Source organism: Mauremys mutica, chromosome 24 (assembly GCF_020497125.1).
Source record: "Mauremys mutica isolate MM-2020 ecotype Southern chromosome 24, ASM2049712v1, whole genome shotgun sequence".
Lineage (NCBI taxonomy): Eukaryota > Metazoa > Chordata > Testudines > Geoemydidae > Mauremys > Mauremys mutica.
The window spans coordinates 1,519,897-1,543,814 of NC_059095.1; the positions used below are offsets into that span (position 1 = coordinate 1,519,897).

The 23,918-nt window shown below is 40.7% G+C and overlaps 1 protein-coding gene across 6 annotated transcripts in view; it reads left to right on the plus strand.

The window, feature by feature from the left end:
- PGPEP1 (pyroglutamyl-peptidase I) overlaps nucleotides 1–23,466 on the plus strand; it is a 29,717-nt gene extending 6,251 nt beyond the window's left edge. For 3 of the 6 annotated variants that reach the window (XM_044998438.1, XM_044998437.1, XM_044998432.1), the window contains exons 3-5: nucleotides 11,352–11,468; nucleotides 13,204–13,436; nucleotides 15,345–23,466. In XM_044998438.1, coding sequence (XP_044854373.1) covers nucleotides 13,231–13,436; nucleotides 15,345–15,537 — 399 coding nt within the window. In that variant the 5' untranslated portion in view covers nucleotides 11,352–11,468; nucleotides 13,204–13,230 and the 3' untranslated portion in view covers nucleotides 15,538–23,466. Of the gene's footprint in view, nucleotides 1–6,770; nucleotides 7,132–7,240; nucleotides 7,386–11,351; nucleotides 11,469–13,203; nucleotides 13,437–15,344 lie in introns of those variants that run through there. The other 3 variants (XM_044998436.1, XM_044998435.1, XM_044998433.1) reach the window with 3 other exon arrangements.
- The last annotated feature ends 452 nt before the right edge of the window (nucleotides 23,467–23,918 follow it).

Sequence of the window (23,918 nt, forward strand, 5' to 3'; positions counted from 1 at the left end):
GCCATTCATGGTCTGCATATCTTCATAAGCATGTGTTCTTACACTCATCTCACTGTGTACTCTTACAACGCTGATATATTCACACTAGATGTCAGCAAGAAATCAAACTCTCGCTAATGGTGAATTAAGTTATTTCTGCATGTTTTGCAGTATCCCATAACAGCGTTAATTTGTGACAGTACTACTGCATTATCCAAATTCTTTGTTATTGGAGACAGTTGACAAGTCAAGTGGAAGTTAGGGATACATCTCAGGGATTCCTTTGCCCAAGGAATTAGACCTGTTTTTCTCACCAAGTCCCCATTCACCTGAGTGTTCTGGGACTAATGTATTCTTCAGAATGCTTTTAAATTAAATCACAAACTAAAATCAATTGTAGCCAACTAATGGAGGGCTGGCCAGATGTCGGATGCTCTGCACTGTTATAAGGAGATCAGACCTTTGGTTCCTTGACTGTTGGGGCTGGATGTACTTCTGAGAGAGGGTTCACTCAACTTCAGATTGTAGAAAAGGTAGAAAAACTGCAGTTACTATAATTTGATGTTAGATAGTAGGGCTGACTGGTCCTTGTCCATTTATTGTTGGCATAAAGAATTATCCCTAATAAAGGTAGCTTGTTATGGGGGGCAGAAGCTGAATTATGGGGATCTGAGAGAGAACAGTATTGGTGGCCACTGTTCTGTGGCTTGTGGTAAAAGTAAATACATAATCTGGGTTTAGGGAAGAGACTAGCTAACATCCTTCCTCTCCCTCAGTTTAAGGCACTGGTGATTTTGATCAGTTCCATTGTTGATAGGCAGAGTAATCATGTACATCTTTATTAGAGAATCTTTTTAATGTAGATTAAATTTATTCTGAATATTTAAAATTATCCTTTGAGTTTTACACACACATTGCTGAGTTATAGCTGTACATGTGCCGGCTATACTGTAAGCCTGTTCTTTGACAGGATTTTTTAATTACTTGTGGTAGATTGTGACTAAAAATCCTAAAAACTTAAACTTTCAACCAATGTGTAGGGGATTTGCATTTCCCAACCCTATTCCAGTCCTGAGAGGCCCAGACAAAAAAGGAACAGCATGTCTTTGAACACATGCAAGTTAGGCATTGTGCGAGTTTCAGACAGGGGACTTCATGGAGCTGAGTGGACACAAAGACATGTGTCTGAGTTTCTGAATCCCAGACAGTGTGATCTGCATTTTAATAGAAGAAAAATCAATTAAACAATCTTTGTAAATCCTCCCTAGCTTTAGGGCTAAGCTAGTTCTCGTTTATTACATCTTTTATTATCCTGCATCCTGAGGATAAAATTCTGTTTTTCTTCTATCCAATTTTTTTTTTTTTTTTTTGGTATGTTTGTGTGTTGAAAACAAATGATTTTTTTTTCCCCTCAGAATGCAGTGACTTTCTAATATGTTCACTTGGTCTTGAAAGCTAAACTATTGCTTACGTTTGGTAAAATATGGATATCTTGAAACTAGTCACTGCAGCATTTTAATAGTGCTAAGACTTTTAATTGTTTTGTGCTTTTGTATGCACAGGGAAAGGCTGATCCTATAAATAAGATTATAGGACAGAAATTAGACACTAGACCATATGCCTTTTAAGAGTAGTAACTTAGACTCTGATATGTTTTTTTTTGTTTGTTTTGTTTTCAAAATGTGTATTTTTGTTTAATGTCTTGAGACTTCATTTTAAAACCTCCTTTCTGTGTAATACAGGACTGATCATGTATATAGAACACTCTGTACTAAATTGTTTGAATGAACATTTAATTTTTGGATTTTTTTTAGTTTCTCACTTTGCGTGAGAGGTGAAGGCAAGGTTTCATTCAAGGGAGCTTTAAAAAACCAACTGTCATTGACATCACTTTCCTGTTTACTTAAACATACTGGCTTTCTCCCTGGTATAAAATAGTCTGTTTTCTGTACAGAGATGTGCAGATCAGCTTAGACACAGGTGTGCCCTATGGACTGTGAAGCTAATTGGCTCCTGGATCCATCCCATTGAAGTGTTTCTGGCTGAGCTGGAGGATGAGAAGAAGGGTCAGAGTGCGTTTTGACATTACTAGGGACAATTGCTGTCAGCGTGTCTAGACAGACCTGATAAGGATATTAAAGGCTCACAAAGAGCCCCATTGTTGAGGGGTCAGGGAATGGGTCAAACATGTTTTTTTCTATATTTGTCAGGTATACAAGGCTGTAGATAATAAGTTGTCTGGGGGCCAAAGGACATTTTTATTATTGAATAGAAGTGTGTGTGCGCTATTTGGTAAAATGTTAGTTGTGAATTTGTAAAACTACATTTAATAGAAATGCAGCTAGAGAGCAGAGAAGTTGGACTTTAAATGCTTCCAGCTGCAAGTTACTGCCTGGAGCATTCAGTCTAACATGTAGGGTTGAGTGAGAGGTGCAGAATGGCACATTTCATAATTGTTGAGACTCAGCATCTAGTATCTTTCCTTACTCTTAGAGAGAATTCCTAGGTGTGTGTTAGAAGACAGACTTATTTCAGTATTACTTTAATATTATGTAGTTATTTCATTGATGCACCAAGTAAAATACCTACAATTTTGAAAGTAGATTAGTGTAAAGAAGATGTGATGAAACATTACTTAACATCCGTCTGTAGTAATGAATGTCTGCATGCTTCAGACGCTAATCAATACAGCAAACCTTTAATATCAGACTTGCCCTCAAAGCTACAGCAAGTGATTTATCACTGTTCTTGCTCAGACTTTCATGGACCAGCAGGTCTGACTCTTATCTTTTCTGGGTCTGTTAGTAATCTTGTTTGGCAGCCGGGGGGAGGCGCGGTGTCCGTCTGTCCATCCATACAAGCGTAAATGTTCTCCATGTGCCTAGAACTCCCATAAAGGAAGCGACAGCACTGATGGGGGAAACTAGGATGACATTAAATGTTGACAGTCAGGTTACAATATAGAGGAAATACTGCTGTATTATAAAGCAGTCTCTCTATAAACTTCACAGTTAATGTTTACACTAGCTTCCTATTACTGGCCAGATGTTTCAAATGCTTCTCCACCCAGGTTTTCCCAAAGAAACTGATCTTCCTGAAATTTTACATGCTTCATTTCATCCCTCGTTAGAATTTTTCTGGCATGTTTGGTAATGATCAGAAAAGGAGTTGTGAAGTTGAGGAGCTTTGAAAACTTTCCTAAGGTTTTATGGCTCACATCTCTAAAATGACTTGGCCTAAAAAGTCCAAGTAGAGTTTGGAGCGTCATAAGAGCTGTCAGAGTAGCACTTCCCTGCTGGGGGCCCTATATGCTAAAGTGCTCACTCAAAACCCCTTATTAAAGAGTTTGGCAAAGACCCAAACAATATTGCTGTCTTCATTTAAAAGAATCCAGACATTTTAATGTTGGGTTTTCTAAGTGTAGAAATAAACAATTAAGGTATCCAGCCTGCTCCTTGCTGACATATAATCCTTCATTCACTTTACCTGGCCCAGTTTACACAGTTTTCTCAAGCACAGCTTTGCCCTTGAAAACTTGCAAGAAATGTTCAATGATTAAGATGAATTACCAGGCATTATTGAAAATAGGATTTTATAATCTCAGTAATTTATCTTTAACTTTGTGTATATTTTTGCAAATTTTAGGGGCAAAGCTGTTTGAGTGGACTGTGTAAATTAATGGTTTGTTTCCAGAGATATTAATGTTTGGTTTTTCTTACAAAGTGTAGAACTTTTTGAAAGTAATATTGGTTTGAGTATTAGACTCCACTGAAACATGGGTTTAGCCTTTCTGTTTGAAAATAATTCCTTGTATAGACACTATTCAGTCTGCAGATAAGGTTAAGCAGGAAGCTACCGGCATTCTGCAAATGGCCATGATTTTAAAAGCAATTAACAATTTTTAGCTTCCCACAAGAGGCACTATCTAAATGGACCTCATTTCAAGAATACTGTGACCACTCACCCCCTTGCCCATTTAAGGAATTTCACGTCAGGCACACAGAATCAATAGTCACTCGTGAAAGTCTGGGCCAGCAGTCTTATTCAAAGCATGTGTTAGACTTAGCCCCAAATGTGACAGAAGTGTGAGTGCTTAGAAAAACAGCTGTTTTAAAAAGCACACACTTCATAAAATGGAAAAGTTTGCAACTATACTTGGGGAGCAAAATATATATTTAAAAGTACCCTAGAGAATAAGGCCTGGAGCCTCCACAAGAGTCTGCCCTCATTGCTCTGATTGCAGTGTCAGGAACTAAAACAGCAAAAGAGTAAAAGGATTTGGAGAGTGAAACTGCTAAAGATGTTCTTGTATAGTAATCCTTAAATGTGTAACCCATCTGTTTGAGAGCAGGTTGGTGTTGTAAGAACAACAGCGTGGACTCCTGACAACAAGTAAAATAATAGCTCTTGGACTGTGAGTGAGTTGAAAGTTATTTTCTTGACATGTAACTCCTACTCTGACACTAATTGGAGTTAGCAGTATAAGATCTTGGCAAGAATACCCATCTGCAGAAAAGCACAGGAATAGATGTTTTTAACTGTGTATCAACTTTTGAAAATCTAAGGACCTAAAAAGTCAGTGATCTTTCCATGCAAAATACAGGATCAGCAATAAAAACAGATGTGGTACAAAGTATCTCACTACTTGTAATTGTGTTCCAAAAGAAATACTCTGTCACCTCATTCTTGGCGGGGGATGGGGTGTGGAGGAAGAAGGACCTAAGTCTAAAATTCTGGGATGCTGATGACTTGTCTCTGTCCTTTTGTTATTTAAAGAGCAATGGGTAACATTATCAAAAGTGCCTAAACCTTTGTCATTAGGGGAAAGATGTGTATTCTTAACTCCAATTAATGAGATAAAGTCCCAGTACTGACAAGGCAGATTGTAGACCGGTTTCAGAGTGGTAGTCGTGTTAGTCTGTATCAGCAAAAACAACGAGGAGTCCTTGTGGCACTTTAGAGACTAACAAATTTATTTGGGCAGAAGCTTTTGTGGGCTAAATAAGCTTATGCCCAAGTAAATTTCTTAGTCTCTAAAGTGCCACAAGGACTCCTCGTTGTTAAGGCAGCTGGTAGTTACCCTTCAACTCACATGGGAACTCATGCAAACTACAAACTATGTTGTCTGCACTAGGATTGTTCCTTGAAGTAGTTAACTTGAGTTATGAGCACTGACTTTTTCCAAATGAAGATGCCACCTAAGTCCTACTGAAACTCAGTCAGATTCAGGAGACCCTTAACAGCTTCTGAAAGTGCTCCCCAGTGTAATCTGTGGTAAGGCCCCTAAACCAAACATACAGTATAGGTTTGGAGCTCGGCTTTTGAGCTTGCTTACGTAAATCTCTTCCTTTTTTCAGAGGCTTCAAATCTTGTGTATGTTTCCCTCCCTACAGTTCTCAGGATGTTTGGGGTTTGAGGGCTCTGGAATTGATGGTTTCACTTCTGATGAGCCAGTCCCATTCTGGGCTAAACTGTTAAAGTCTAACGTAGCATATGAGCAAGCACCTGACTGAAATCTTGCTGGTAAGACTGGAATGCATCAAAACGGAAGTGACAGCAGAAGAGCAAGAGAGAAAAGAGGCCAAACTAGTGTGTTTGGCAATTGACCATAGAGTAAACTAGATGGATGGAGATACTGCGTTCAGTAGCTGAGCTATGGAACAATTTCCACTATAAAGGACTAGATAAAAGTAATCCTACAACTATGAGAGCTGGAAAACAGGCAAGACCTTATGCTGGGTTTGGAGAGAATTTTCAGTACAAGCTGTATTGAAACAATACTATTCTCTCTTCTTTCATTGAAACATTCATCCTCCCCCTTCCCTAATTAACCTCAAAGAAGCCTCTGGCCAGGGGTCCAGCTGGTACTTGCAGAATTTCCCCCAAAGGTTTAAAAGAAACTAGCCAGAACACGCTTTTATTTTCTATCCTTATGAATCCCCTTGGAAAACATCTCCTAACTTCGACTTGATAGTGTCTTAAACTGCAATATGTAGGCTGCACATTATGCTACCAAATAAATGCAACTTCTGGGGTGTACGGTGAAACCCTGCACTACCTACATACTCCACCCTTTACTGAAATATTGGGTGAACTGGAAACAATACAGATTTCAGATATGAGGATTCCTTCCAAACCCTCTCATCTTTTTGATTCACATAATGAATAGTGTAAGTGTTAATGTTCTGTGCCCACTCCTCATGGCACCAAACTCAGAAAAGCACCTCTGCTAGGGCATAATTGGTTAATACACAGGAACTGCTGGAGTTCACACAGATAGAACAGCTTCAGAATAATGTACTGAATCCATGCTGGTGCTGCGACTTCTGCCTTCCTGGCCCTTGCTTTGGATGCCGCTGAACACTCTGGAAATGGGACAAGAGCTTCAAAAGGAACTTCACAGTTGCCAAGATCAAGAGAACACAACTCATTGATCTGCCTTAATAAAACCAAACACAATTCCAATGGAAAAGTTTAGTAAACACCTGCTCTTTGAGGGACCAGTCCCTCGAGAAGAGACAGGTTCAGTATCCCATGCTCCATTGAGGTATTGGAGAAAACACACCAAGGCAAACTGGGGCCCCTTTACCCACACTGGCCACATATTTGTTTGAAAGAAGAAACAAGTGGAGAGATGACCTGCCGGCCTAGTGTCGAAGAAAAACTCGTTTGTCCCTCCTAAACCAGAGAAGCTGCTCAAGGCCTGTTCAGCCAGGTCATACTAAGACCCTGTAATGCTGCTGGGGTCAGCAAGGCCAGTGGTGACCTGCAGAGTAAGTGCAAATCACAAGGTAATGAGAAGCTTGGGGGCAACTTGAACTTGCACACTCAGCTTCTCCAAGGTTTTCAACTAACGGTTAGAAAAAAGTAACTTGCTAGGCTCTTGTGTACCTGACAAGCCTTCTCTGAGGAACTCTAAATTATCCGTTTCCATCCCTTTCCCCAGATTTCTAATGTCCTGGACGTTTTGCATAGAGCCACTTCTGTGTATCACTTTAGAAATAACTAAGACCAGACTAGAGCCCCAATTCTCTGCTCATTGTATTGAGACGGTTTTAGTATCAGAGTTCCCAATGTATGTCTTCAGTCAGCACGGATCTCTCACTTAACCAATTGTATACACAGGAAGAAGCAAGCAATGACATGCAAGAGGTGCAGTAGATCCCTACAGCCCTTTGGAGTATTGTTTGATACAAAGCCAGTGATTGTCAACTCCGTGAATGTCTTATGTTATAAAACTGTATTCTTTGTATTACCATAGCACCTTGGAGCCCTAGTCATGGACCAGGATCCTGTGGTGCTAGGCGCTGTGTAGACACAGGACCCACAGGAGTTTACAATCCAACTCTAAGACAAGAGATGACAGATGGATACAGACACGCTGGGAGTACAAATAACGAATGAGTGTGAGTGTTGCTTATGAGCAGTTGTTGCACTTCACCCTGTAGCTGTCCTGCCTATCTGGGTTTCCAACTTTCATAATACCCCGAGATAAATGATCAAGGCTGTATTTCTAAGCCTCAATATTTAAAATAACCAGAGTCAGTCTTTCTTCCTTTAGTAGTTCACTAAGCATGTGGAGGGGGTAGTTACCCTGTGCACTTACATACAAGTTTTAATACTGACAACTTAATAATACATGAATAAAGAATTCAGTGAAGTGTGCAACTTTGAAGAATCAGTTATTACTAGGATGTTGCAAAAAGTAGCCATAAATTATAGTGCAATATTACTCTCTCCCAAACTACTAAAGCCTCCATGTGCTAAGCTGCTCTTGGGGGGGCCTCACTGGGTTGCTCCCACAGGTTTAGTGTCTTTGTGCTTCAAACCAAGTAGTGTGGTACTCAAAAATAAATAAATAAATATATATTCTCCCTGCCTCTGGGCATTTGGGAAGGTTAGTGTGTCTCTGGTGTCTGAATGTAGTTAGTCTGCTGTCTGGCTTCTGTTTGTCTGATTAAGATTGTCGTAGGACAAAGTTTTGACTACAGCAGAACGTCTATTCCTGCATTTGAATAAATAGATTAAATTCAACTGAATTTAATGTTTTATTTTAGAATATTTATTTCACCTTGCAGATGAGTAAGGGTCTCAAATATTACAAAAAAAAAAAGAAAAAGTAAGCAGTCACTTTATTTTGCTGCACAGAGCATATAAATCAGGGGTTCTCAAACTGGGGGTTGGGGCCCCCAGAGAGTTGTGAGGTTATTACGGGGGGGGGGTCACGAGCTCTCAGCCTCCACCCCAAGCCCCCTTTGCCTCCAGCATTTATAATGGTGTTAAATACAGAAGTGTTTTTAATGTGTAAGGGGGGTCGCACTCAGAGGCTTTCTGTGTGAAAGGGGTCACCAGTACAAAAGTCTGAGAACCCCTAGTATAAATTCTGTAAAATTTTATGACTGCATACATGTTTGTATTCTGCGCTATTCATCTTGGCTAAAATTATAATCCAAATACTCTAAATTCAGAAGATGGGACTCTAGCCAGCTGTCCAATTCAGCAACAATGCTGATTCTATATGGGTTTGTGGATATATAATGTCATTGATTTACAGTAAACCTACAAAGCCTACGGAAGTATGGAAAACACCCTTCTGCATGCTCCTAAAACTAATCCCATAGCCAGCAGATGGAACTCCTTTTTTTAAAACTCATTTCAGTACGTTGTCTTTTTTTTGAATTACACACTTTGTATGTGGAAAAACCAATTCATTTTTGTAGCGCCCAGATAAGCACAAAGCAACCACTTCTATTTGATGAACTCCAATACCCCTCCCACACACAACCCAAAATGCACAAGTTTGATATGGTGAGAAGTGAACACCACAACTGTAGTCAGTGAAGTCACATTCTAACTTTGCATTTCAAAAACAGTTAAATAACCACCATGGGTTAGAATGCTTTTGAACATGTTAACTTATGAGTAAAGGGATATTCACTGTAGCTTCTGGGGAACTCCAAGCTCTACCATCCGCTCAGATTCCTGTTTAAAATATGTATACGTCCCACAACACAAACAATGTGTAGCTGTCTTAAGCAAACCTGTGTAAAATTCAGTGCAACAAGTCAAAAGCTGTGCAAATAGTGATGCTTATTCTTTTTATAAACATGTCAAAAGGGATACATTTACAATGCACTAAATGATAAAATAAATGGGCATAATACTCACTTATCCTAATCTTTTATTTAATCTATCAAACCAAAATCTATTGAAACAGCAGGGCCCTCTGAAACAATACCTGTTAAAGCAATAGGGTTATTAAAGTGTTAGTGCAATCAGGATATTGGTTTTTATGGGTTCTCTATTGTCCCAAACAATGTTGGGACAAACATGACAACATCCCTTCAGGCCACTCAGTATCCAGATGATGATCAGAGGAGGATGGCTTTGTCTTTAAAACCCTGCTAGTTGTCCAGTGAATTGGATTCTACTTAGCATGCTAAGTGAATTGCCTAAGGTTGCGTATCGCTGCATGAGTTTCTCAGTCTCTAAAATGGGGACCTTACTTCCCTTCCACATGTCACAGGTGGGTTTGTGAGACTGAATTAACAGTTGGTAAAGTCCTGGGACCCTTGAGTGAAAGATGCTGTAGAAGTACAAGCAAAACATTACTTAAAGTGGTCCTCATGGCTCAGGTCTGGATACATATAGAGGAGTCAGATATACCAAGAGGATGGGCTACACCTTGACTGTTTGCCTTGGAGCACCACTAATTGTTGTCATACCCACTGGTTGAATGGGGGGGGGCATATGTAGCCCTTCATGCTTATGGGAGGGGGATGGTGGAAATTTAATGCACACCAACACTTGTATGTGTACTGATTGGTTAGGCGCCCGTGGGATGTGTGTTTTACAGCTCTCGCTTAGTGGGCTGGGGGAAAGAGACATACCTGAAATCCTAAAGTAAATGATCATTGTTTCCTTCAAGTGTTGAATGTCAGCATGTGGCTCCATGTGTCTTATACTCCAAGATTTTATTTTTAAATGCTCCTAAAGGGTATATTCTCTGTTGTTGCATAGGGATTTATGCGTCTAATCCTACTACACAAAGTGACCAGTTTCCCATTTGTGTTATATAATATTTAATTTAATCATCTGGGAAACTAGTTCCCGTTGCATTTAGCCACAATGCTCTAAGTTTTCTGTTTGTCTTGCTCTGATGGCTCGGGACACTGCTTTCCAGTGCAGCAGGCTATATTTCCTAGCTAGCTATCTTCTCTTTAACGGAACAGTCTCTACTTCAACACAGCATCATTTTAGCTAGTGTTAAGCATGCCACAGAACTGCCACTTTCACTTTTGTGTAGGAAAAAATGTGATGCTATATATTTGTTCAGCTGAAATACATTGTGTCCAAATATTTAAAATAGAGGGGACTCTTTTAGTCATTATTTTTAAAAGAGGAAGTGACTTATTGCAGTATTTGAATCAGAAATTAAAAGTCGCTGTTGCAAAATTAAGTACAGATATGCTGGATGGTACAGTATAGGTAAAGCCATCAAATGAAACTCCTTTTCCATTTTAGAGTTTAGGGCTGTATTTTTGATCCTGCCAAAGTAAAAGTAATAACCCACAAATATATTGAGTGATCTGTGCTGATGCTGCTTCAGTTTTCCATATGAGTTGTTTTGTAATTCCCTATAAAGATTAACAAAAAGGCAATCTGCCTGCTGCTACTTTTAGCTAGAGATGAGAGTTGCTGACCTTTTTACATGCAGGCAAGCATGAAAACTTGCATATTCTTTCTTCCTATCTAGGGTGACCAGAAAGACTTATTCTGTGAATAGAATTATCTGTGGTGCTTTCCATGTATAATACAAACCACTTGAAAGAAGCAAGATGTCATTACAAATTCTTGAAAATAATATAGCTAAGAAAAATGGCACAGACATGGTTATTTTTTTGATGCGAGGCACTCTGCAACCTTTCCAGGTTTAAGGAATTTAACTTTCTGCATAGGTCAGAATCTGTATGATGAAAGGTCCTATCCGTGGATTTTTGATATGGTTTATGTAAAGATAATCTTTTTCTCACTGTCCCTTGAGCTCAGTTATGATTGCTTTCCCCCTGCCCAGCTAACTGCTATGGAGAGAGCCTCTCCCCAGGGCAGGTGCAAGGCTTGCTCGGGAATGCTGCGTCACTTCTACAAATGGCCAGCAGAGGAGGAATAGAAATGTCATTTCTTTTGTCTCACTATAACTTGGTAGGAGAACCACCATGAGGTTTCCAATCCCCATCTGTCCAGAGGCAAGGAAGCCAGTCTCAGTTCTCTCCTGCAGGATAGCATAAAGCACGCTCGAAGGCTGGCCCAGCAATAGACTTTCCAGCATAAGTGTCTGATATCTTGATATTTACTTTTTTTCCTGTTCTTAGGAGCTGGAGAAGCTGGGCTTGGGAGATGGTGTGGATCTGTATGTATATGAAATCCCAGTTGAATACCAAACAGTACAAAGACTAATTCCCGCATTGTGGAAAAAACACAGTCCACAAGTGAGTAAAATGCAAAGCAAGATGGAACAGATGATAGTAAACTGACGGATCCTTACAACCATGGGCTGATGCTCCTAATGCAAAGTCAAACTTCTGATGTATGATTAAAATGTTGATGATATGACAGATCTTTCCTTTTGACAGAAACTTGTGAATTTGGACAATTATGCAACTTAAAATAACTAGAGTCTTGGTTAGTAGTGTCGGTTCCCGAATCCCTGCACCATTGATGTCTACATGGCCTCCTCGAGGGTGGCCTGCTTTGGTCTCAAGCCGTCACTGTTCTCAGGGCGGAATCCTGCAATCTGCTCATGGGCTGCAGATCCTTGCAATTCATTAATCACCTCCACAGATCTGACTTCAGCTCATCACTTGCAGTTCCATTCTCTCAAGGGCAATGACAAAGCTATCCAGTGATTAGCCAGCTTTCATAAAGCCAAGTACTGTTTGTTCAGAACGAAATCATTTTGGAGAAAACACATTTGAAAAACAAACCGGTTATATGCATGCCTGCCCTACCAGGTGATCACCCATCTTTCACATGGAAGGCCTAGTAGATTCTAAAATACTGCCGGTCCTCCCACAGGACCTGATTCTGTTGGACATACCTTCATGCCTGTCAGTTCGCAAGTAGTGTCTGTGGCCCTCTGCCCAGGCCAGAGCTGACATCCTGCACAGCTCCAAGTCCTTTCTCTGTTAGGCCCTTGAACCAACTCAAAGCAGTCGGAGTGCTATTTCCCAGGAGACGAAATGCCACAAGCGTTACCACCTGCTCTGTTTCAGCATTGGGAATTTTCATTAATTACACCCCAGTACTTTGTTGCTTTAGGAAACTTCCTATATCTTACCCATTTAGCCAGGAATGCCATCACTAGGCAGCCCATAAAGATACCTAGAACATTTATAAAGTCAATACAGAGGCCTTTGGATAGTCCATCGTTTCCAAAGCATCACTTTTGTTTGAAGAATTCTACATCTCAAAATAGAGAGCCCTGCCCATCAGATGCGTTTGCTGGGCTGGCATTGAAAAGGGCTGGCTAGGGCTAGGCACCTCAGGACTAATCTGTGCCATCTTGGCTCTTCCAGGAGCAAGCTTCTCCTGAGCATATTCTGCCATTCATGCCAACCTTCCTCTTGCCTGGCATGAAATAAAACTCTCACTAGGAGCTAGACAGACACAAGTGGAATTGTTTCACATTGGACCCAAGCCTTCGTTGGCTTATGAACTACGGTAGAACCTCAGAGTTACAAACACCTCGTGAACAGAGGTTGTCATAACTCCGAACACAACATTATGGTTCTTTCAAAAGTTTACATCTGAACATTGACTTAATACCACTTTTTCTTCTGCACAGTAAAGTTTCAAATGCTGCTTTTAACCATTTTAATTTAAATGAAGCAAGCACAGAAACAGTTTCCTTTCTTTGTCAAATCTTTTTTTTTAAATGTTCTGGGGTTTTTGGTTTTTTGTCTTTAGTAGTTAACATTTAGCCCAGTACTGTATTTGGGGGCCTGATTACATACTTCCGGTTTCAAACGAAGTGTGTGGTTGACTGGTCAGTTCGCCACTCTGGTATTTGCAACTCTGAGGTTCTACTGGAACTCTCTAGGTTTTAATGTGGCCCCATCAGCATAGCATTAGAATGCCCCCGGGGTTACTGTCTTCCCTCTCTCCTCTTCCCTTCCACCACCCTAATTTTAGCTAGCTCTAATTTTTGTTTTTTTTTCTTTGCAGTTGGTGGTTCATGTGGGTGTATCAGGTATGGCCACAACCGTAACCTTGGAAAAATGTGGGCATAACGTAGGATACAAAGGCTTGGACAACTGCCGTTTCTGTCCAGGCTCTCAGTGTTGTGTAGAAGGTGGCCCAGAATGCATCGATTCGATTATTGACATGGATGCAGTTTGCAGGAGAGTCTCAACGCTGGGACTTGATGTCACGGTTACTATATCCAAGGATGCCGGCAGGTATGGGATCATAGTGATCAGTGGTGTACGTTCCATTTGTGCTAAACTAATGGGGATGACAGAGTTCCTGGGCCTCTCACTTTTAATGGGGTCAGCGCTTCCATCCCTTCACACAGGGAGTGGGGGTGGGGAAAGAACTCCTAATTTGTCTTTTTTAAAATGAATTTAATTTTATCTGAGACCATAAAGAGAATGTCATACTCCTAGGCCTGTGGTTATTGCATGGTGTCACTAGAAGATAGAGATAAGATTGTTCTGTATTAAGATTGTAACTGTATTTCCATTTCTGAATGTGTCTGCATTTTAAGTTTTAACCTTAACTGTGAATTTCCTAGGTATATAATTGAAACATCACTGTTTTTAATTTGGGGTAAAATACTGATATGTGCTCTCAACCATAACTCCGTTTGAACAGTTTTTGTCTGAAGCATCAGAACTGGACTCGTTTTCTATTGTTGTGTTAAACATTCTTGTTAGTTTCTTTTTCATTATCTGGAGATCTTGCAACAGTTGTTGCTACCACTAGGTTTATGCCAGAAAATTATCCACCATTCACAGACCACACACAGCCCCTGGGCTGGAACTGAGACGCATTAAAATGTTGTAGTAGCCAGACAAGTTGCATGCAGCCACAGGCTCTTATCACCGCTGTTTTTTATGACTGTGGGATGTATTGGGGCACTTACCTTGTGTTTCCTGGAAGGCCACTTAGATAATGATCACAGTGTTCTTATTGTGGGAGTAGAGTTTCTGAAACGGGGTTAAACCAAAAAATGCAATCTGGCTGCAGCAGAAACAGCTATCATGTGGTTTTGCTTTACTGTTAAACATTGTCATGACTTTTTTTTCCCAGAATAGCAAAAATAACTCCTTCATTTTAACAAAATATATTCAGAGAACTTCTGAAATACTTGTTTGAAATGACTTTCTGAAATATCTGCAGCTGTATCTTTATCTGCATTTTGATATTTTCCACTTCAGCGTTCCTTACAGAAGGCAAAGCTATAAATTCTTCAATGTTTGCATGCTTTCTCTCCCCCTCTCTTCTCCCCCCCCCCCTTTAAAAGTGTTCCAAAGATAGGGATGGTCTGGACTCCGGAGTGTAGGGCCCTAGCCTGGAATTTGTGAGATCTGTGTTCAGTACCCTCTTCTGCCACAGGCTTCCCACGTGACCTTAGGCAAGTCCCTTAGTCTGTCTGTACCACGGCCCTGCCGCCCAGGAGTGTCGACAAGATAAATACACTAGACTGAAGCGCTTGCGGGCACTTTTGTCTTCCTTAATTAGAAATGTGCTAATTTTTCTCATGTCTATCAGTTGTGTAAAGTAGAACTCTGAGACCACAGAAATGCTTAGGAACAGATTGTCTGCAGAGCAGAGGAATGCTTTAACCCTTTCTATGAAATTATTACTTGGATCTAAAGTGTAACACTGAAGGTTAGCAATCAACTATGCCTCTTGGGCCTGCCTTATTTCCATGTGTGTCTGTCTCAGTTGATACCATTGTAACCCATTCTGCACAACTGTAAGTAACTACGCATGGTGTAGGACAGCGGAGAGTTGGGTCTTGTGACCTCCCACTATCCTAATAAAGCCCATCTCCTTAATATTCTTTAGGTAAAGCTGCTACAAAAGTGATGTTTTTCCTGTCTGGGGAGAAGTTGTTTGGTGCTTTAGAACAGCTGGCATGAGAATGATCTGAGAAGCTCTGAAACCTGTTTGGCTGCTGCAGAGACAATAACTGAGACCAATACAGGATTAATTTAACCATTCTTTTCTCTTCTGTAACAGCTTTCCAGTTCTAATTAGCAGAAGCCATTGGTGCTGGGCTTCCCACATTCCATTTTATTCGTATCAGTTTGCTCACAGTACTTGTTGCTTTTCACTAAATAAACTTTTTTTAATTACAGATATCTCTGTGATTTCACTTACTATACTTCCTTATACCAGAGCCATGGCAGGTCTGCGTTTGTTCATGTGCCTCCACTGGGAAAACCATATACTGCAGAGCAGCTGGGCCGGGCACTACAGGCTATCATAGAAGAAATGCTTGATGGTTTGGAGCATTCTGAAGGCAAAATCAATTGTCGCCATGAACACTGAAGCTGAGCAAAACTCCTACCACTGTTGCACTTCCAAAATACTCCCCGCTACTAAGTACTGGGGAAGCAGCCTGTCTGAAATGCACAGAAAAAGAATCAGAGACTTCAGAATGAAAGTTAATTCCACTTCCAGCAATTCTGTGACATTCTTCTCTTCCTGTGAATTTCATCTGAAACAAGAAAGGATTTCAAGTCTTTCTTTTAAACCACCTGCAACTACTTATTTCCTAAAGTGGCTGAAAAATGTGTGCTGTGTTTTCTACAGAGGATATCTGTAAATCAAGTGACAGCTATTGAGCAGTCTAATACAGTGCAGATGGAAAGGTTTACACCTGGAATCAGAGTTTGTGTGCAGGGAATCGATAATACCATCTTCTGATTAAAGTCCTTAGTTTAAAAGATTTGCTGATTTAAAAAAAAAAAGGTTTTAATGTAAAATTATAGCTATAAGCAGTTGGCATAGAAGACTGAGCTTATTTGGGCTTTAAACAGTTCTTGTTTGGGATGGGGAGTCATTTATAATTGTTTTAGAGGGGCACTGAATCTTTTTTTGCCAGTCCTAAAATACCAGTGCATTAGTGTGGACTCCTGTTAAGACTTTAATAGTGCTGCAAACAGAAGGGGTACATGGTTTTGATTTCTCATGTTGGGGAGTACTTGAGGTACAAAGAGGAGATGGCTTTTTGTATGTGGGAGACACCCAACCTGCACCAAACATTTCTGAAAAATGATTTTTATTGTGCTCTTAATACCACCTTCCTTGCTCAGATTAACCATATACCTCCTTTACGAAACACATTGTTTCATATGTGTATAAAATAAAACTTACAGCGGTTCGAAAAGCTTTGCTAGTGACCACTGTTTCCACAGGGGTCTCTTTTTCCAGAACCTCAATGCTAGAGCTTACCCTGCCCTTGTACCTTAAAAACAACTCGGCACTCTTCTTTTTTTTATTGTAAATGTTTGTTCTGTTTAGGGATTGAAGGAAGAGTAACATCTAAGGACTTGTCCGCACAGTGCGACAAAGCGCTCTAGCGGCTTGTGCTCCAGCTGTCCCTTGAAGACCCTGCTGGTACGCTCTAACAGGTTCCTAGTGCACGTTGATAGAATCCTGCTTCAACACTGAACTCATGCACAGCACGTTACCGTGCTTTACAAGTCACACCCTCTAGAGTGCTTTAGTGTGCCATGTAGACAAGCCCTAAATTAAATATTCAGTTACACCATCTTGGTTTATTATAGACCTAAATATGCCAAAATGTGAATGAAAGGCAACTCCGCCCCACAGCTAGCAGGCACTCAGCCCGACCCAATGCCACCCTCGCTGCAGACCCAGAGTTGCAATGATCTTGTTTACTCTGTGCTGAGCTCTGTGCTTGTCCTTCTCCTAAGGCACTCCTGGGGCACCAGGAAGGAATGACCAGAAGGTACCACGGCTTCCATTATTATCTGTGGGGCGCCACTGGGTTAGGTGCTGTGTACACGCACGCACACACGTTCCTGCTGCAAAGAGACTCTCCTGCAGCTTTGATTTCCAGTCCTGTGTCTCGGTTCCCAGCAAAGGTAACAGAGCTCCTCTAGTGGCCTACAGCCAGGAGAAAAAGAGTCTGATTCTGCACTGCCTTGCCTTTCTGGCCATTACCTACACCAGTGCAAACCAATTCTGATCCATCTACACTAGGAAAATCAGGACCCAGGGTTCTCTGCTGGGGTCACTCACCCCAGTGGTAGCAAACATGCACATTTCTGACTGGTCCATTCTAGTCTCAAAACCAATTGTAGGGGGCATGACGCATCAGGGGCAAGTACATGCCCCCATTCTAGCTGCAGCCTCCTCTTGGGCAGCAAAACTTTCCGGTGTTGTGGGCCTGGTCCCATTCTAGAAGTTTTTAAGAAAGCGCTTCTCACCATGTATAAACTGAGACTTGTATTTTAAAATTTCACTCAAAGGGGGCATTTCTGGGTGGCCTCCACGTGCCCTCTGTTTGGTGAGATGATCTCATTCGTAACATTGAGGCTAGGTCTGCTTGCTCTGCAGACTTTCCAAATGCAGCACTTGGAAAGATAGGTCTAGTGTTCTAGCCAAGATTCAAAAAGGTCTTTGAACTAGTAGTATGTGACCTTGACTCTAAATTGTGTTGTAAGTGAAAGGTACGTAATGCCACAACAAAAGTAACAGTTAAATTGGTACTAGCTAGCATGTCTTTTTAGGGAGCCATTTAAATAAGAACTTATGTGACTAGTTCTAATACTTTTACTAAAATAGATATTAAACTACGTTTTGAAACCTGTTAGAAATATCTATAACTGTTTGTTTTAAGTTCTCTAATTATAAATGATTCTCCTATAGTATCTCTCAATGAGAGCTGCCACTTTACTGCTACTTCCCACCAGGAAGTTCAGTGACAAAGAAAATACCACTTAACATTTGAATGCATGAGAGAGGTTGGAGACTTCCGCAGTTTTGTTAAGGCAACTCTTTTGCTTGGGAAGCTAGTGCATAGAGATGTTCAGATATACTTTTGGGTTACTTAAGATTGGTTTTCTGTGGAAATATCGCCATGTTTTCTTCACAGCTTTTCTGATTGATAGAACTTGCTTTAAAAGTCAATGTACAGTCTCTCCTGTGCATTCAGTGCAGAGTATCGCTTCTTTGTCAGGCTTTCAGCAGGCAGGTCAGATCACAATTTCCTGTTTAGTAATTTATTATATTTAATATTTTGTTTAAATATTGGTGATTTTACTCATTTTTGCAAATAGTGGAGGTAATGATCTTGTGGCTTTCCCTTTAATTGGTAAGCAGGTTCTGATCATCAAAGTGCATCTTAACTGCTGAACCTCTTCAAAAAAGAGAAATATATGTTCCATTAAATACAGCAGCTGACTTTTACATAATTTCTGAAACCATTTAATTTCCACTTTAAAAAGATTCCTGGCTATGAACAAAATGGAAGCGGAGCTCCACAGCTGAGTGAGATAGAGTGACCATAGAGTCGAAACTCCCATCGGGTGGTCTCATAAAGGGCTGCAGATCAACAACCACATATTCCTTGTAGTGTATGTCCTCAGAAAGTCACAGGTGAGGCTGCCCCTAAACAGAGACGCTAAAGCTCAGCTTGTCTGCAGAACTTTTATTGGTTCATCTTGTGTGGGCCATCTGTCTGCTGAACATTCCTCCTAATTCAGTAAAGGAAGTCTAGCAGCTCTGATCCTCTGGATCGTAGGCCAGTTTTACATCTCATTTTGGTCAATGTTTCCAGTTCTAAATTGGACACTGTCAACATCTTCCTGTTGAATGTTCAATTGTAACTTTGAGTGCAGATAGTCCTTAAGGAGTTTACAGATGGTCAGCCTCAGAGCCCCCTACTAGTGTTGATACTGCACCATGCTCAGTGGAATCCACTCAAGTTTAAGAATGGATTATACTGTATAGAACTGTAGGAGGAGGCGTGTACAGTTCTGTGAGCAGAGAAGGTAGGAGGGAAGCCTCTTCTAGATTCAGGATTAGTCTGCTCAGTCAGTGGAGTCTCCCCAGCCAGGCACCTTTTAAGAAGTGCATTTTGGGTTCCTTTCCGCAATCCTCCTTTGAGGGGAAAAACTTCACTGATTTCTGAGAGTGGGAGCGTGGGATGTGAGCGCTGAATGTCAGTGTCAAAGTTCTTATTTCTACTAATACGCTTCACTTTGTTGTGAGCAGTGTTTTTTTTAATTGTTTGCATTTCCTCAGTCTGCTTTTGTAAAGCTTCATGGGATTGGTTTTATTTGCTAGAAAATATAATTTATTTTATCATCTTTTGTTTTGAGAATAAGTAGTTGGAGATCACCTCTTTAAAGAGCTGGTGTCTTGTTTTATTAGTGAACTTTTGTATAGTGATTTTTTTTAATTGTGACATTAAACTAATTTTATTTAAATCTGACCTAAATTAAATACTTTTGTTGGGTTTTTTGCTGATTTTTTTAATTTAAATTCATTAACTCGTGTGTTCTCTAATATAGACCTATTTTGTTTGGAATTACACCATAAAAATGGTTAAACTTTAGTTACTGTCTTGTGTAATATTTGCTGCCTGCTTCATCCTCAGTTCATTAATAAATAGAACTTTGCCTGGGAGACCTATTGCCAGCTACAGAATTTTTCAAACTAGCAAGTAAATGTGGAAACCCAAAAACTGAGTTAGTTAAAATTCTGATACCTATAACTAGTACACCTTGTAAAGTATGTGAAATTCTAGTAACAGTCATTGCAGCACTGTCTGTATTAGGGTGACCAGACAGCAAATGTGAAAAATCGGGTGGGGGGTTAATAGGAGCCTATTTAAGAAAAAGACCCAAAAATCGGGACTGTCCCTATAAAATCAGGACATCTGGTCACCCTAGTCTGTATTAACACTTTGCTGAGAAACTGGGTAAGAGAGATTGGTGGATTTTGTGTTAATGAGAGATCAGGTTTGCAGAATGGGGGAGAGAACTAGGGAGGTTTTGTTGTGTTAGTCAAGGTGTCTTTATGTACTCACAGCTTGTGGGAAGTAAGGAGTTGGTGACACTTATGGATGAGACTCAGTTGTTTCAGTTAATAAAAACTATGGAGGGTTTTTGAGACACTCCAGATGCGCTCAAACTCATTCAGGGATTGGTGACCATAGTGGCAGGAGAAATTAAGCTTGAATAAAAACGTGGTAATATCCATTGAATCAGGGAAGAGAAGTACTGACTGACTCTGAACTCGAAGGCTTCTCTGAAAATAAGGACTTGGGAGCCATGGTGGGTGTACTAGTGAAGACAGATACCCAAGGCTCTGCAGCCATTTGTGCTTGAGTGCATTTGAAAAAGGGAGAGTGAAATATTGGGGGGTGGGGGGGGAGAGACTATAGTATTGTCCAGCATTGGCTGCCTCCTCTGGAAAGACTGAAAAAGGTAATGAAGGCTGTGGCTACACTTAGCACTTCAAAGCGCTGCCTTTGGGGAATAACGGACAGCGCTGGGAGCCGCTGCAGATTTGTAGTGTAGCCAAGCCCGAAGATGGGTAGAGGTATTGAGCAGGATTGTGACATGAGACTGCAAAGACTAGAATTATGTAGCCTGGAAAGAACAATTTTACAAGGAGGGGACTTGGTTGAGAGTGTTCAAAATGACAAGACTTAGTGAAATTAAAGGGTGTACATTGAGAATGAAAAAAATTAATACCACTTTATGCAGCTCAGTGTTTGCAATTCATTGCTGCTGGCGGGCCTGGCTCTGTGGCCAGCATCACTGGTACCATGTAAACTAAGAATCCTAACCTTTAAACTGACTGCTTGAGAAGGGATTTGTCCCCATGCAACCTGGCATGACAGAGTGCGGAGAGTTGTCACTCTCCTCTGAAGCATTGGTATTGGCTGATGCCAGGGTCTGATATGACAACTTCTCTGTATCTACTTAGGATTTGTACTGTAAGTGCTTGGCTTATAATAAGTCAAGTAGGGAACGATAAATTGTCCCAAATGTAGCATTTAGACTTCAGTGATGTGTATTTTTTTTTTGTCTGCCCGATCTTCCACAGAGTGTTACCTCTTTGTGCCTCACTCAGCTGGCAAACAGTACCCTGGACACTGTCACACAGTGAATCCATGGTACCGCTGGGATAAGAACCCAGGAGCTTCCAGGCCTGGCTTCCAGCTGGTAGCACAGCCTCACAGTATTTTTTTAAATGAAAAGTTTAAAAAAAATTGTAATCTCCTAAATGTGATAAAACACCAATAATCCTCCTACTGTCTGAATGTGTAATTAAGTGAAATGTTACATACAAGCATATATATATAATATGAACTGTATAAAGAAATCGCAGTGCAAAGGCCTGGCTGGACCCCAGGTTGGGAAAGGTTAGGTGGGAAAGAGCGATTAATCTGGCAGGTGAAAGCCTTGTTTAAAAGAGGAACCGTTATGCGAAATAAACCCCCTACCTGATTGTATTCTGTCACCGCCTGCCCAATGGTGATCTGTGAATCGGTTTTAAATTGTAGCATAAGTGTTTTTAATCTTTCTAACCATGCATTTTTGTGATACAGCATTGAGCTCCCTTAAGAGTTAGTTGTAATGTTTAAAAACCAACTGTCCAGGGGTAACATAAGGGAGAGTAACAGGCAGGTTTGTGTATATTCATATATGGAGTTCAGTTTTAGGAATCATTCTGCAACAAGGATGTTGTAGCTGAATTCACAATAGCTCTAAATCCATTTGTGTTTCTCGAATGGGCTTCCATAGAGCAGCTTCCCTCCAAGCGCCTTTGACGGTTTCACTTCTGGTTCGTAGAAAGCTGGTTTACCATAAAATCCAGGGGGGCAGGAGGCAGTTTGATAGGGCTTCATTCAATTTAACTTATTCTAGGTTTTGTTATATTTTCAAAACTTTATTGAAAAGCTTGCATAAAATGCCCCTAATTGCTCATTTTTATATATTGTAGAGTGTATTGCATTGCATTTACCAGAAATCCTACCTAATATTTTGCAGTGAAGAAATGTCCTTTTTCCTTTCAAAACCAGTATTTGCAGCTTGACATAATAAATGTCTTATCAGTGTAAAAATAAACAGCAGTTTCACTGAATCTCCACAGCAGAAACAAAGCTATATTCAAAAAAATGAAACCGACAGGATACTCTTGGGCTGTATTGTTAATTCCTCACCCTATTGAAATGTGGAAACGATGTCTATTTAAAGAAATATTTTAAAACAAAATGAAATGCGAGGTGTCTTGCTGTAGACAAGAATTAAATATGGGAAATGAAACTCTACACTGCCCTGAAGTTAAACCCTGGGCTGTTTAAATACCGGCTCAGGTCTTGTATTGCACCAGCTTATTGAAATGCCTGGGTTAACTTTGATTAAACAGAGAGTGCCTTTCCTTGGGCTTTGCTCCCTGGGAATGCAGCCTGTTGGTGAGTGGGAATAGATGAGCCATTTGCACACAGGTGTGGAGGGAAGAGGCAAGATTGGACTCCTGTAACTGGGAGAAACCAGTGACCACTTGTCAGTGTCCCCTTTATCTGAGGGGATGTTCTATAGAAGCTCTGCATTGACCTGAGCTCCTAAGACCTTCCCAGAACACATCCAGGCCTAGTAAGGGAGAGCCGAGTATGTGCTACTAAGTGCACTTGCATGCACACACACAACATTCTTACTGTTCACTGGGCTTCAGCAGGCTGGCTGAATTATTGGTCAGATTTCTTCAGATCGTGTTCTCTTGTCCGGACGTCTCTTGTTTATGCATTTGCAGCATCACTCGGCCTTTCAGGATGGGCACTTTTGAACCTCCTCTGTTAATTGTGATCAGATAAACATTCTCCTCTCTCCCACCCCCCAAGTCTCTCAGGGGTGCTTATCAGGACTATTGGCACTACAGTTTTATACATTTGTTGGGGCTTCTGTTTTTCTCAATACTTTCTTGCAGTGCCTTGTAAAACCAAACAATCCAGCGTGTCACAAAAGGGCTGTGTTGTAATGACCAAACAGTAACATACTTTCAGCTTGCCATTGCTAGCCTGAACTCTGTAACTGGAAATTTAAAACTGACATTGCAAAAGTCAATAAAATGAGTTGATTCTTTGCCGTGTCGTGTTCTTTAACAAATACTTCAGGAGCTTTCTCTGAGATGCCTCTTGTATGGTTGGAATCACTTTGTTTGTAAACTTCCATCGCAGAGCTTAGATTTTTGTGCAATGTTACCGGGAAGAGTGCTTGGAAGTATTATTCTGTCGTGTGTATTCAGCAGTATCTGTGCGCCCCATTGTTCTAGGCACTACGCCATGTAGGACTTCTCAGAAAACTTACATTGGCCTTCAAGGGAGTGATATAGGACATAAAGCTGGGGGTCTCTAGAACATGGTTCTGGCACGTGATATAGCAAAAATTGTGTACTTTTGTTTACAATTTCCTAAAAATTAAAATGTCTCCTGTGGCCACTTGCCAGTGTGGTGTCCTTCCCCTTGGCGGGGGGGGGGGGTGTTATGGAGATTCTTGCACAGGTTTGGCAGCTGGATCAATTCAGTAAGAGTAGCAAGTGTGAAATCTTAGCAGAGAAAATCTAGTCACACAGTTCTTCTGAGCCCAAGACTTGCAACACGTCACTCTGTGACTAATGATCCCGGGAAGCAATAGGCAGAGGTTCTAGTTATTGCATCCAGTTATGCAACTGATGCGATGTATTCAATTAGGAGAATTGTTATTTACAAGGCAGTGACTTGATGGACCTTTTTTGGCAGCTGACCAAGGTTTTTGGAGCTCCCTTCCTCGAGTTTGGAATGTCCACATCTCACATCTTTGGACCAAAACGTAAGATTAATTTATTTGCCTTAGTTTTCCTAGGATAATGCTTTAAACAAACACCACACCCTGACCCCTCTATTAGCT